General features: G+C 43.4%; 1 protein-coding gene across 1 annotated transcript in view; it reads left to right on the top strand.

Annotated features, from left to right (window-relative positions):
- gad2 (glutamate decarboxylase 2) overlaps positions 1-12,744 on the top strand; it is a 206,639-nt gene that overhangs the window by 157,463 nt on the left and 36,432 nt on the right. The window contains exons 9-12 of the mRNA XM_072508448.1: positions 2,022-2,076; positions 6,133-6,249; positions 7,284-7,348; positions 9,502-9,580. Of these exons, the coding sequence (XP_072364549.1) occupies positions 2,022-2,076; positions 6,133-6,249; positions 7,284-7,348; positions 9,502-9,580 (316 nt within the window). The remainder of the gene's footprint in view (positions 1-2,021; positions 2,077-6,132; positions 6,250-7,283; positions 7,349-9,501; positions 9,581-12,744) is intronic.

Genomic DNA, 12,744 nt, shown 5'->3' with positions numbered 1-12,744 from the left:
CTGACTGTTGGATACTGCCAAAAAGAGACACACGTCCTCCAAAGCGATTGTCTTCCCTGAGAATAGACAATATAATAGAACATTGAACATACAGAACAGAAGGAGGCCATTCGGCCCATTGGGTCTGCACCGACACACTTAAGCCCTCACTTCTACCCTATCCCCGTAACTCAATAACCCCTCTGAACCTTTTTGGACACTAAGAGCAGTTTTAGAATGGCCAATCCACCTAACCTGTACTTCTTTGGACTGTGGGAGGAAACCGGAGCACCCGGAGGAAACCACGTAGTCACAAGGAGAACGTGCAGAGTCCGCACAGACAGTGACTCAGCAGGGAATCGAACCTGGAACCCTGGCGCTGTGAAGCCACGGTGCTAGCCACTGTGCTACCGTGCTGCCCAAATAATGGTGAAATGTAAGGAATATTTTGTAGGATCTGTTATTAAGGTATTTAAAGAAAATGTCGGTTGTACTAAATGAGTAAATAGGGGGGTGTTCTATATTCAAGTAACACTGCCTGCCGGTGAAATGTCACGTAATCTGTAGTGACACAGCAGAGCATTTTGTATGAGCTATGTGTGTTTACCATCTTACTCTGTAGAAGCAACATCTATTAATAAACCCTGCACTATGTTCTTACGAACTTAGAGCGTGGCACCTCTACTTCTTTTCTCTTTGCGGCTAACAACAAAAAGATATATAACAGTAATTACACCTCAAAACAACTTCAATGTTTGCAAAGCGTTTTGTGGCATCCAGTGGTTGTGAAGTGTGCTGGATAAACGCAAGTCTTTATTTTTTTTCTTCAACTGATTAACAGAAGTGGACAACGTCAATGATAGCTGTGAGAGAACATTTTCCACAATTGTCATGTTCTGTTGACTGGCCGATATGAATGATGCACTACAGAACATCTAGTTTAAATAATGTATTATGAAACAACTGCGTGGTAAAGATAAATAGAATAAAGACTTAACAAACTACTAACACTAACTAACTATTATAGAGCTATTGCAGAATACGTCTATCCAACAACACGACTTACTCCCAACTCCCCTAGACACAGAGTCACGTGGTGGGTTTACACTGCCACCTGGTGGTTGGAGGTTGTGTACAATATTATGTACAGAATTGGTTTATGCCTATCATCACAACAATGATAACTCAATCTGTGAGACCGGAATGTTGACGAGCTCTTCGCTAAAGATTACCTTTGCTTTCCTGGGCGTTGTCCAAAAATTAGGACAATTAGCTACCTGGCAGCAATATGATTTTCCTTTTAACCATCAATAGTCATAGTCAAAGACTAACTAGGTAGTAATACTAATTCTGACTTCTCTCAGCAAGAAAACCTCCTCCTTCAACAAGACAAGTTGCATTTATATAGTGCCTTTAATGTCACAAGCTATCCGAAGACACTTGACAAATGTTATCACCAAAACAATTGACACTCAGTCACACAAAGAGACATTAGGCCAGATGGTCAAATGTTTGATCAATGAGGTAAGTTTTAAATGTGTTTTAAAGGAGGAAAGCGAGATAGAAAGACAGAGGGATTTGTAGAGGAAATTCTAAAAATTAGAGCTTTGCCAGTTTAAGCCAATGCAGGAATGATTGACATCGGGAATGCAGAAGATGCTGGAACCGGTGGAGTACAGAGATCTCAGGGGGGCTATGAAGCTGAAGTAGATCGCAAAGATCTCCTTGAATGTGTTGAACAGCTGCTCATTTTTTCAATGTTTCTAGCACAGTTGTAATTACCACAATGAATTGGCACCAGTTGGAGAATCTCCCCAACACATGCCCCTGCCACCCACACCATCTCACCAAACTAGCCAATGTGTAAAAAGTCCTGAATCGCTGAGGTTAGAAATTCACTGGATTAAGGACAGAGGTGAAGTGAAGTAGCACACACGGCAACATTGCAGGTTTTCACTCGTTTTTACAAAAGATGCAAATATTTTAAGCTCCGTTTGCAGATGTGTAACACACTTTGAGAATGTACTTTTCTAAAATTGCAGAGGGAAAATCATCCCAGCTGACCTTGAGAGAAGGATACTTGAAGCTAAGCAAAAGGTCAGTTCATTTGGTTAATTAAATACAACCCCAATTAAAACTATTGCATGTCTCCTACTCTCAATTATGAATTAAGCATGAATTTCCTTTAGGCACAGTGCCAGTGTGGAACACTCAGCTGTCAGCTGTCAAATATGTTTCTATTTGTACTCAACCAACCATATAGTCAAGGAGCGGGTGGTAAATTTTGTGATTGGTTGAAGTATTCAACAGCCCAGCTGGCTCCTAAGGGTTTAGGTTGCATCAAATTACTTTCTGAGACCAGTTTACACTGTCGTTTTGGTATTTCAATGTCTTTGATGTGGATTTTTAGAATGCAGCTGACCATTTGGATTGGATTTGTTTATTGTCATGTGTACCGAGGTACATTGAAAAGTATTTTTCTGCGTGCAGTTCAAACAGATCATTTAGTACATGAAAAGAAACGAAAATACATAATAGGGCAACACAAGGTGCACAATGTAAATACCTAGACACCGGCATCGGATGGAGCATGCAGGAGTGTAGTATTAATCAGGTCAGTCCATAAGAGGGTCATTTAGGAGTCTGGTAACAGCAGGGAAGAAGCTGTTTTTGAATCTGTTTGTGCGTGTTCTCAGACTTTTGTATCTCCTGCCTAATAGAAGAAGTTGGAAGCCAGATGGGAGGGGGCTTTGATTATGCTGCCCACTTTCCCAAGGCAGTTGGAGGTGTAGATAGAGTCAATGGATGGGAGGCGGGTTTGTGTGATGGACTGGACGACGTTCACATCTCTCTGAAGTTTCTTGCAGTCATAGGCCGAGCAGTTGCTTTGCCAGGCTGTGATGCAGCCAGATAGGATGCTTTCCATGGTGCACCTGTAAAAGTTGGTAAGAGTCAGTGTGAACATGCCAAATTTCCTTAGTTTCCAGAGGAAGTATAGGTGCTGTTGTGCTTTCTTGGGGATAGCGTCGATGTGGGTGGACCAGGACAGATTTTTGGTGATGTGCACCCCTAGGAATTTGAAACTGTCAACCATCTCCACGTGGCCATTTCTATCAAGGAGTCCTCTCATGTCAACTATCTTATTTGGGAAACAATAAAGTAGACATCAGTTAACAGGCAGAGAAAGGAAATCAGAGTGAGCTGTGCTACAACTGTGAAGTTTGTAAGATTTTTATATTTTGGGACTGTCTTTAATTTGGGTAAAATGATGAATTCTGGAGGATCATGTAACCCATTCTAAATTATGCCCCACAACAAGCTTGGGTAGCTTTGTTGCTAAAGTTTAAAGCCAGTGCAGTGTCGGTTTATAGGGTTTTTTAAGATATTCCTGAACAGATGTGTCTGCAATAATCTGATAGAGAGAGCAGGTGCTAGCCAGTCTGTTCTTATTCACCACACAGAATGGGAGTGGGAGCTTATGCTTGGACTGAAGAGACCAAATTCGTGAAGATTTGAATAAGGCAGGAAGATTCACCGAGCTTTGGATAGAGGGAGTAACCTCCAGGGCAACCTTCACAGTTTGAGGATTATAAATTATCTGGCTGGAAAGGAAAGGAAACATGCCATTGGGAGCTGAGAATAGCTTTGTACTGGTTCCTGGAAAATGAAGTGTTCACTTAAAGGACATGGTTATGATTATCCATTGAGGGGGAATTTTTGTCATTTTCAAAGTTAAATGGGAAACACTTCTGTCAGTTAGAGTATAAGTTTCCGAATGAAATAGCATTTAATCACTATTGTTGTGAGTTTGTTTGTTACAGTAAAAGTCTTAAAACTTGAATCTGTCATGTGATCCTTTCAGTCGGTCACTGGAAATTCGAATTTTCTTTTAAACGTTATCGGCTTCTACTGGGATGGCAACACCGGATACAATACTCCCACATCTCCTGGAATTGGTAAAAACAATGAGGGCTCCCCAGCTCTTTCAATTAGGACTTAATAAAGGGCAAGCACCCAAGAAAAAGCCCCATCAACTCCACTCCTTTCACAGACCATTTATAATTTACATTATCAAATTCTAAGCCCTCCTCTTTCAATCTCCTGAGGAAACATTTGTGTCCTTTTTCCCCAATAATCAAAGTAGCCAAGCCATAATGTAAAATATTTTTCCATTGTTAAATTTTTACTGTTCAATCTTGACCAGCTGCTGTCCACAACAAATACCCTTCCTGTACCCATAACAGCACAACACATTGTGTGGTGAAAGGAACATTTGATTTTCTGAGGTATTCAGATCTATTTACATCTCGACACTCAGCCACTATATTTTGAAGGGGTCAATTAGTATATTAATTGTTCTTGCTGCGACTTTCTTTCATGGTATTGATATCAGTGTGACTTTTTTAGGCTCTTGTGGAGAATAAACATCAGCATGGGTCCAAATGCCAGATTTCAGTGCTATAAATTCCATGTAATTGCTGAAAAGAGAAATGTTGCCAAAGCTTTTCATCTTACACTCACCAGGACAGGTGCACGAATACCAAATTTCAAATGATCTAAACAATTTATACTACAAGAGAAAAGGATGTTGATGGTTGGCAGATCAACTCTAATTATCAAAGGCATTGCCATGGAGAAAGCAATGGGGAACAATAGGCTCCTCAAGCTCATGAGTAATTCAAAAAAGGTGCAAGACTTGAGCATATTCCTTTTGTTTGCATCAAATGGGTCATCACATATGAATTTGTGTCACTTTGAGCAAGTGTAAATGAGCCACACTACAAGCTCGACTGATTATCGTGAATTGATTGTTTGTTCAGCAAGTGCTGCCCAATAGTGGGATCACATCTAACAGTAGACATTTTGTTTTGGTTTTGCAAGTGAGAGCTGGTTGAGTATGATCTGTATTACAAACAACTGAAGCCTTTGTACCTGACATTCTTTGTACAATTGACCAATTTCATATATGAATTTCAGTGCTGGTGCAAGGCTATGTGCATAGGCTGTTCATCCCAGCAATTGGCTGATCAAATCAAACAACATGTTTCTTTGGTTGTTTGTAATGTTTATTCACAGGAGTTGGGAGTGGGGGAGGACGGGGAAGCACAGGAAAAATGGGCAGAAACATTATCTAGGATCTTGCCCCTTTTATGTTTCCCGGAATTGCTGGGGTTTCCCATAGGAACAGATTATGGGCTGCCAAAGAAATAAGGGGCTGGATTCTCCGCACCCTGACGCCGAAATCACGTTCGGCAATGGGGCGGAGAATCCCTTTTCCCGCACAAAATCGGGACCGGCGCCGGTTCCGCGATCCCCCCCCCCCCCCCCCCCCCACCCCAGAAAGCGGCGTACCCAGGGAGTACGCTGTGCCGAGTATCCAACAACTTAGGCCATTGCCAGAGGCCCGCCTCGCTATTCTCCGTCCCTGGCTTGCCAAATTCCCGACAGCGTATTTCTAATGTGGTCCTGCCGTTCGGGAAACTCGGGAGGCAGCTGCAAACTCAGTCCGTGGCCGTCACAGTCAGGGGCAGGCCGATCGGAGGGCAGGAGGGTCCTCATTCAGGACTGGGGGCTATGTGTGTGGGCGATCCGGGACGGGCGAGTGGGCGATCGGGGGCACTATTTTGGCGGTCCAGGTCTGCAGACATAGTCCGCCATAGAGCACGGCCCGGCCGCTGGAGGCCGCCGTGCGCATGCGCGGCCTCTGACCCGGAAGTGCAGGGGGCCGTATCGGCAGCTAGAGCTGTGAGCTCCACGACAGCTGCCTGCTAGCTCCCTGCAGGGCTGTGAATCTGTGGCCTTTTGATGCCAGTTTTCCTGGTGTAAAAGACCACAGCTTTCACGATGGCGTGGGAACATAGTTCCAAAAACGGAAAAATCCAGCCCAAGGAATCACATAACACCCTGAGTCCTGTTATCTCATTTTCTTCCAATTAGAAATGCAACCTTTGGTTGGGGTCCTTTGAAGAATTTTATCCCCTGTGCCCTACCCTACTCCAGTCCAATTACCTTAGAGGAATGCTCAGCAAAGAACAGAAAAACGAACAGAACCTAACATTTCAAATCTGGGAGCTACATTAGAGCATTTTAATTCCTCATTTTAATAATACTTTATGCAATTATCTTTAATCAGTCTCGTTGTATTTTATACAGGGCTTTGTGCCGTTCTTTGTAAATGCTACAGCTGGCACTACAGTGTATGGTGCCTTCGATCCTCTCGTTGCTATCGCTGATATTTGTAACAAGTACAAGGTCTGGATGCACGTTGATGTAAGTGAATCCATTCACACAAACAACCCTCATTACATCTGCACATTCCAATATGCTTGATTGGAGTTCTACACAGAGCCGTCTTGTTCATGTTTCTGATAACATTAAATGGTACAAGTTTAACAATTTAGTGTTCGCACCATCTTCACACAGTGGGGAAGGTGTGAGAAACACAAGTGGTGTGTGTTTCCAATATATATTCCTGTGCCAAAAAGTGTTCAATCTTAAACCCTATCCAACTGTAGAGATTCATTGCAAAACTATGAAAATGGAAGGACTCCTTACACTTGGATATTTATGCGCAGTGATTGCAAATGTCACTCTTGCAATTAATTTGTATCACCACTGTATCTGTCTCAGTGTGGTCTCACATTTAATAGTTTCCCATCTTCCTCTTCGGCCACTCTCTTCTCCATCGTATTTTCTTCTCTTGCCCTTCTTCAAACATGTTTCTCTACCTCATTATAAGCCAATTTCCATTCACCTGCCCTTCCTCCATTTCTTTCCTAGTTTTCCCTGTTACATCCATAAGTTTTTCTCATACCTTATGGTAATACACAGACAACTGTATCAACTGCATCACCCCAATCCTCTTGACAATTCCTTCTTTGCGCATTGTAGAAGACCAGAATTGTGATTGTGCTTATTATTGGTGCAGAGCCGGAGCTATCCTGTGAGTTTGTTATTTAACGGAGTGGACCTTGCATAATTGTGCACCATCTCAAATTATTACTTTGTGCTGGCAGCCCAGCACAATGTCTGCTGGGGTTAAAAAATCAAGGTCCTGAGACCTTTTGAGCCCTCGGTCCAGCAATTGCAGGTTTTATTTTTTAATTCAAAGACAAATTTAGCTAAGTTCAGGCCTCACTTCATTTATGTTGCTGGCAAACAAAGACATGAGAGTCCTCTCTCCAAATTGAGTAGTGTTCCACCAGTATCGCCTCAGGACACTTCCAAATTTTTTTTTTCTTGGTCTTAAATGTTGTGAAATGTTGAGATAACAATGATTCACTTTGTGCTTTGTCTTCATTCAGGCAGCCTGGGGTGGTGGTTTGCTGATGTCTAGAAAGCATCGCTGGAAATTAAATGGAGCTGAGAGGTAAGGGGCCTTGTTATCACTTTTTCTAGATCTAGTGGACAGCTTTGATCTGCTAATTCTCAGGCAGCCTTGCCCTGAATTGTTGCTCAGGTGAACTATAACTCCCACTGCAAACTTGGTGGGCTATTGATGGAACCCCCAGAAAATCAGCTGAATTTCTGGTGGGAAACAGCTCAATTACAACCCTTGGGGACATTTAAAATCTTTTGGGGTTGATTTTGACTCCAAAGGACAGGAAGTGACATCAGTGAGGCTCGGCTGGTTTTAGCGACCTGCCCCTTTTAAAAAAGCTGCTTACTGATGGAAATCTTTAAGGCCCCAGAGTCTCTGGCACAGGATAAATGCTCTAAGAAGGAAGTCCCATTCAGGGAAGGGGAGAACCTGGGAACCTGGGACAGGAAATGCAGTACTGTGGAGCCCAGCAGCACAGGCCTCATCAGGCCCTGACTCCTGTTCCTGGTATGTTTGACCTGTTGGAGAAGTCATCAGTGCCTCTCCTCTCTGGTTCAAATAAGAGATCAGGTCAAATGACATTATCAACCCAAGTCTGCCCCTTCCACCCCTGTCCCAACTCCTGATCTCCATTTGCAACTCTGCAATTTCCTTGTATCTGTAAAGTTGTTTGTAACAGAACATGCTTCTAATTAACCTTCACATTGCTGTCCCTGTAGGCTGAAAGAAATTATTAGGTTTGATGTATTTTATTTCCTTACTTTATGGTGCCCTAAAACTTGCTGCATCAGCTGCGCTTTTGAAGTGACCTCTTATTTCACTTTCTTCAAAATGATATAAGCGTCGCTCACAAGGCCAGCATTTATTGCTCATCACTAGTTGCCCTTGTGGGAGGTATGCTTTGTCTTAAAGTAACTCTCTACTTTGTGAATCACCATGACGATATCAGTGGTGGCATGATGGCACAGTGGTTAGCACTGCTGCCTCACAGCATCAGGTACCCGGGTTTGATTCTGGCCTTGGGTGACTGTTGTGCGGAGTTCGCATGTTCTCCGCGTGTCTGCATGAATTTCCTCAGGGTGCTCCAGTTTCCTCCCACGTTTCAAAGATGTACAGGTTAGATGGATTGGTCATCCTAAATTGCCCCTTCCTGTCCAAAGATGTGCAGGTTAGGTGGGGTTATGGGGATAGGCGCGGGGTGGGGGGAGGGGGGGGGAGCGGTTCAGACTCGATCATCTGAATGGCCTCCTTCTGCTTCTGGGGTTGCATAAAAAGGAAATCAACAGTTGCTTGTTCCTTGTAGCCTGTTAGGACCCTTTTGGCTTACCCAGACTATAATCATAAAGATATTGTCACCTCTTATGATGTTTATCATCAGCCAATCCCTCAACCAAGTCGGTGAATTTAAGAGGGATATGGTGGATGCAAAGGCTTTATTTGGTTCACAGTATCTTGCATTGAATTTTCACAAATAAAAGCATTTTCCAGATCAGGGTCAAAAACCGTAAACTCCATGCTGCATGGACTGCTCACCGCCATCTTTTCAAAGGAAACTGGGGTTGGATGACAATCCTACCCTTGACAACAATGCTTGTATTCCGTGAAAGAATTAAATAAAAGTTTAGATAAATTAGACTTGAAGCATTAAAAATGCTGAAATGTCACAATTAAAGATAAATTCAACTTGCGCCCAAAATAGATTTAAAATCCACGCAGCGTTCAATCTGAGCCCTGGTCTATGCTGATCTGGTGCCCAAATGTGGGTGTGGGGCTCATTTAAGTGCCGCCAGCAAGCTGTGTGCATCAGACCGGCATCCTGCCCCAGCTCAAATCGTGGGGTGGTGGGGTTTTCCAAGCATTTCTTGAGAGGCTTCCAGTAATTCCTTCAAGCAACACTGATCGGGCCTCTCAGTTCCTGTTTGCTTCTGAATTGTGCCAAGGATCCTACAAGTAGGGTACGGTCCTGATTAGCTTTGGAGCAGCTTTATAACGTTTTCAGATAGCCAAGCTGCTCAGGCCTGTTTAGTATCACATCAGCAAACCTCAGATGTTTAAATGTTCTTCTAGATATCCCTTCTACCCTTGATCCCTCCTCCTCCAACCAGCAGTTTCTGACTGCTGACGAGCGATGCAGAATCTGACTTGTTTTCTCTCCCTTGGCTGTTTTCATGAATAAATGCAGTTGATATTTTTATTTTTAGAGGCAATTCTGTCACTTGGAATCCACACAAAATGATGGGAGTTCCACTTCAGTGTTCTGCTTTACTCGTTCGGGAAGAGGTAAGGGCTATTTTTATGGAACCGTAAAGCAGTTTTAAATGTCACTTACGTGCAAATGATCTCTGCTGTGTGTAGCACAATCAATCACTCACGAGGCGAGAAGAGATGAAGTCAATCGATGGCTTTATTACGCAGACTTGTTCCCCAGCAGCTCGGTTATAGAATGCGGCTGCTGGGAGAACCCGGGTTCTTATACTCCGCCTTACTGGGTGGAGCCAGCAGGCGGCAGATCCAATCAGGACCCAGTGTCTGTCCACCAATAGCCTCTCGGCATCACTGGGTACCGTACTACCCCTAATACATACCACCACACTGTGTTCGGACATTGATGATCTCGCCACAAGGCAATGATAGAAGCATTGCAGTGGACCATAGCATTTCTAGTCTAATTTGGAGAAAATTAACCTGGACTCTCTATTCCTGCTTGTTATTCAGTGACCCACCTGGAAAATGAAAGTGAAAAATTAACAACGTTGGCTCAGTAGAGGATGATTCCAAGTGTGATGTTCCTCCAAGTCAAATAGTCCGTTGCCACTCACCCTTAGTACACTCACTTAGACAAGGCAGAATGATTGACAGCTGTCAATGCCTGTGTAATCATATTCCAGAAAAAGTCAGCAGTCCTGAAATTCCAGAGCTCCCACTTTCCTTTCATTGGAGTGAAAAACTTAGCTTCCTGATGGACAGGGTCACTGATCTGTGATAAATCAAATCAATCACTCAATCAAATCAATCTCCTCCTAAACAATGGGCCATGAGATTCTAAAACATTTTTAATGCATCAGAAACACTTGCCTGATTCCACCAATTGTTATGTTCTCTTCGATGTCAACGTATCAATCATACAACAAGGATTGGTAAAACAATCATTGGGATCCTTTATTTGAAGATAAGGTAATATACAGATAATGTTAATGTGGCCATTTAAAATGGCCGCCCACAAAGGATAAAGGGAATTGTGGTCAAGTTGGGACACAGACAGTACATAGCCCCTGTGTATTGTGCAAAGGAAAACCAGACCGAACTGAAACTTGCACCTGTTAAAGGTCAATCACCGATTTCCCAGGACAACAGACTCAAATTAAGAAATAGCAACAGTCGCAGACTCCCCGGCGCCACCTCCCCTTATTTGGAAAGGCCTACGTGCTTGGGACTATGGTGACTAGGACCCACCCAGCCATTAAGGTACCCGCCCCTAATTGGCCAGTATCGATTAGAGTGATCGATACCCTTTCGATCCATTGGATCCTGAGTTAACCCCGCCCAAAAGGGCCCCAAAGAGAAGAAGGATAAGAGGCCCTGCGCACTAGGCATCGATCTCTTTTGGGACGGGCTTGTGCCTACACCAACTGCAGCATAACAACCAGCCAAGTTCAAGACCCGCGATCATTACCTGAGAGAGACGAGCCACAGCCGAGACGAACCTGACGATTTCCAGCCGACGCACGTGGGACTCAGATAAAGGCCTTATCTACCTGAACAGAGCCCAGTCATCCAGAAGTTAAGTAAAGGTCATCTTAGTTGATAGGTGTAGTTTAATGCGTAGCCGCGTGTACCATTGCACAGAGAGATAAGTCTTGTGTTTGATAATAAACTGTCTTTTGAACTAACATACTGGTTGTGTGGTCATTTGGTCAATACAAGAAACATACTCGCTGCTTGTGGTTTGTAAATAAAGTTAGCAACATTAACTAGGAGGTTAAATATATATGTCTGACTCTGACCACCTGCTACTAGACTGAATACGAGTCATGGGACTAATGGATCATACCCTGTCGAGATAGTGAGTGACAGCAGTTTACGATATGCCTCTTAAAGGTACATCATATCACAACATCCCCCTTTTTTTCTAAATTAGAGGTGTAGCCTTAGAGAATCAAACTACATAACAGCAAGAGAAAATAACACCCCTGAATAAACCATTATACAAAGAAATAAATTTACAATTCTCTGAAAGATATTGGCAGTTTGCTTATCCTCCCAGACTTAATTACGGTGATCTTCGCTGGAAACTATTGTATGTTTGGCCAATGTTTCTCGTTGTGGTGTCGTCCTGATTTGGCATTTGTTTTGGCACACAGTCGATGTTCATACTTGGTTCTGCGTATATGCTGATGATTTCTGCTGGATCCCATGTACCAACAGTTTGGTGTTGTAACCAAACCTTTTTGTCCAATGTTCAGATTGGGTAATTTATTATCCATATGCCAGTCATGGGTATCTTTCAATCAAGATGGGAAATCCCATTGGCCGGCGGCAAAAAAAGAAAATGAATGACCCAATATGAACATCGGACAATAAAGTTTGATTACAAACTTTTGATCAAGGCATCTCATACTCCTGGAGTATCAATAAGTAATGACTGGGGATTGATTTCCACAATTATCTGACAAATAGAAATTTTGCATTGATTCCACAGTAGAATGAAGTGTGTACATTCTGACTGGGTAGACATATTTGTTTCAGACCTTGCCTTGTAGCCTGTCAGCTATTGATCTTGTTGCAGAGTTATGTGGTCTTCTCCTGTTGTAAGCATAGCATTTCCAATAGTGTGCCCTGTAGTCTGTGTCTTTGTCATTGTCTTGACGATGCCATGGATGGTGATCAAGGTAGGTCATTGCATGCTGGTAGGCATGTTCTTCCTGTGTGTGAGTGGGTTTCCTCCGGGTACTCCAGTTTTCTCCCACAGTCCAAAGATGTCCCACAGTAAAGATCTGTCTATCCCAGCCTTGAACACACTTAATATCCCAGCCTCTACAACCTTCTGTAGTAAAGAATTCCATAGATTCACTACTCTCTGAGAAAATAAATTTCTCCTCAGCATCGGGCAGCATGGTAGCACTGTGGTCGGGCAGCATGGTAGAACTGTGGTTGGCACAGTTTCTTCACAGCTCCAGGGTCCCAAGTTCGATTCCTGGCTTGGGTCACTGTCTGTGCAGAGTCTGCACGTTCTCCCCGTGTCTGCGTAGGTTTCCTCCAGGTGCTCCGGTTTCCTCCCACAGTCCAAAGATGTGCATGTTAGGTGAAATGTCCATGCTAAACTGCCCCTTTGTGCCCAACGATGTGCACGTTATGTGAATTAGCCGAGATAAATGCACGGGGTTGCGGGGATAGGGCGGGTAAGTGGGCCTAGGTAGAGTGCTCTTTCAGAGTGTCGGTGCAGA

This window comes from Scyliorhinus torazame, chromosome 6 (genome assembly GCF_047496885.1).
Source record: "Scyliorhinus torazame isolate Kashiwa2021f chromosome 6, sScyTor2.1, whole genome shotgun sequence".
Classification (NCBI taxonomy): domain Eukaryota; kingdom Metazoa; phylum Chordata; class Chondrichthyes; order Carcharhiniformes; family Scyliorhinidae; genus Scyliorhinus; species Scyliorhinus torazame.
This window is presented reverse-complemented; position numbering and strand designations above follow the sequence as displayed.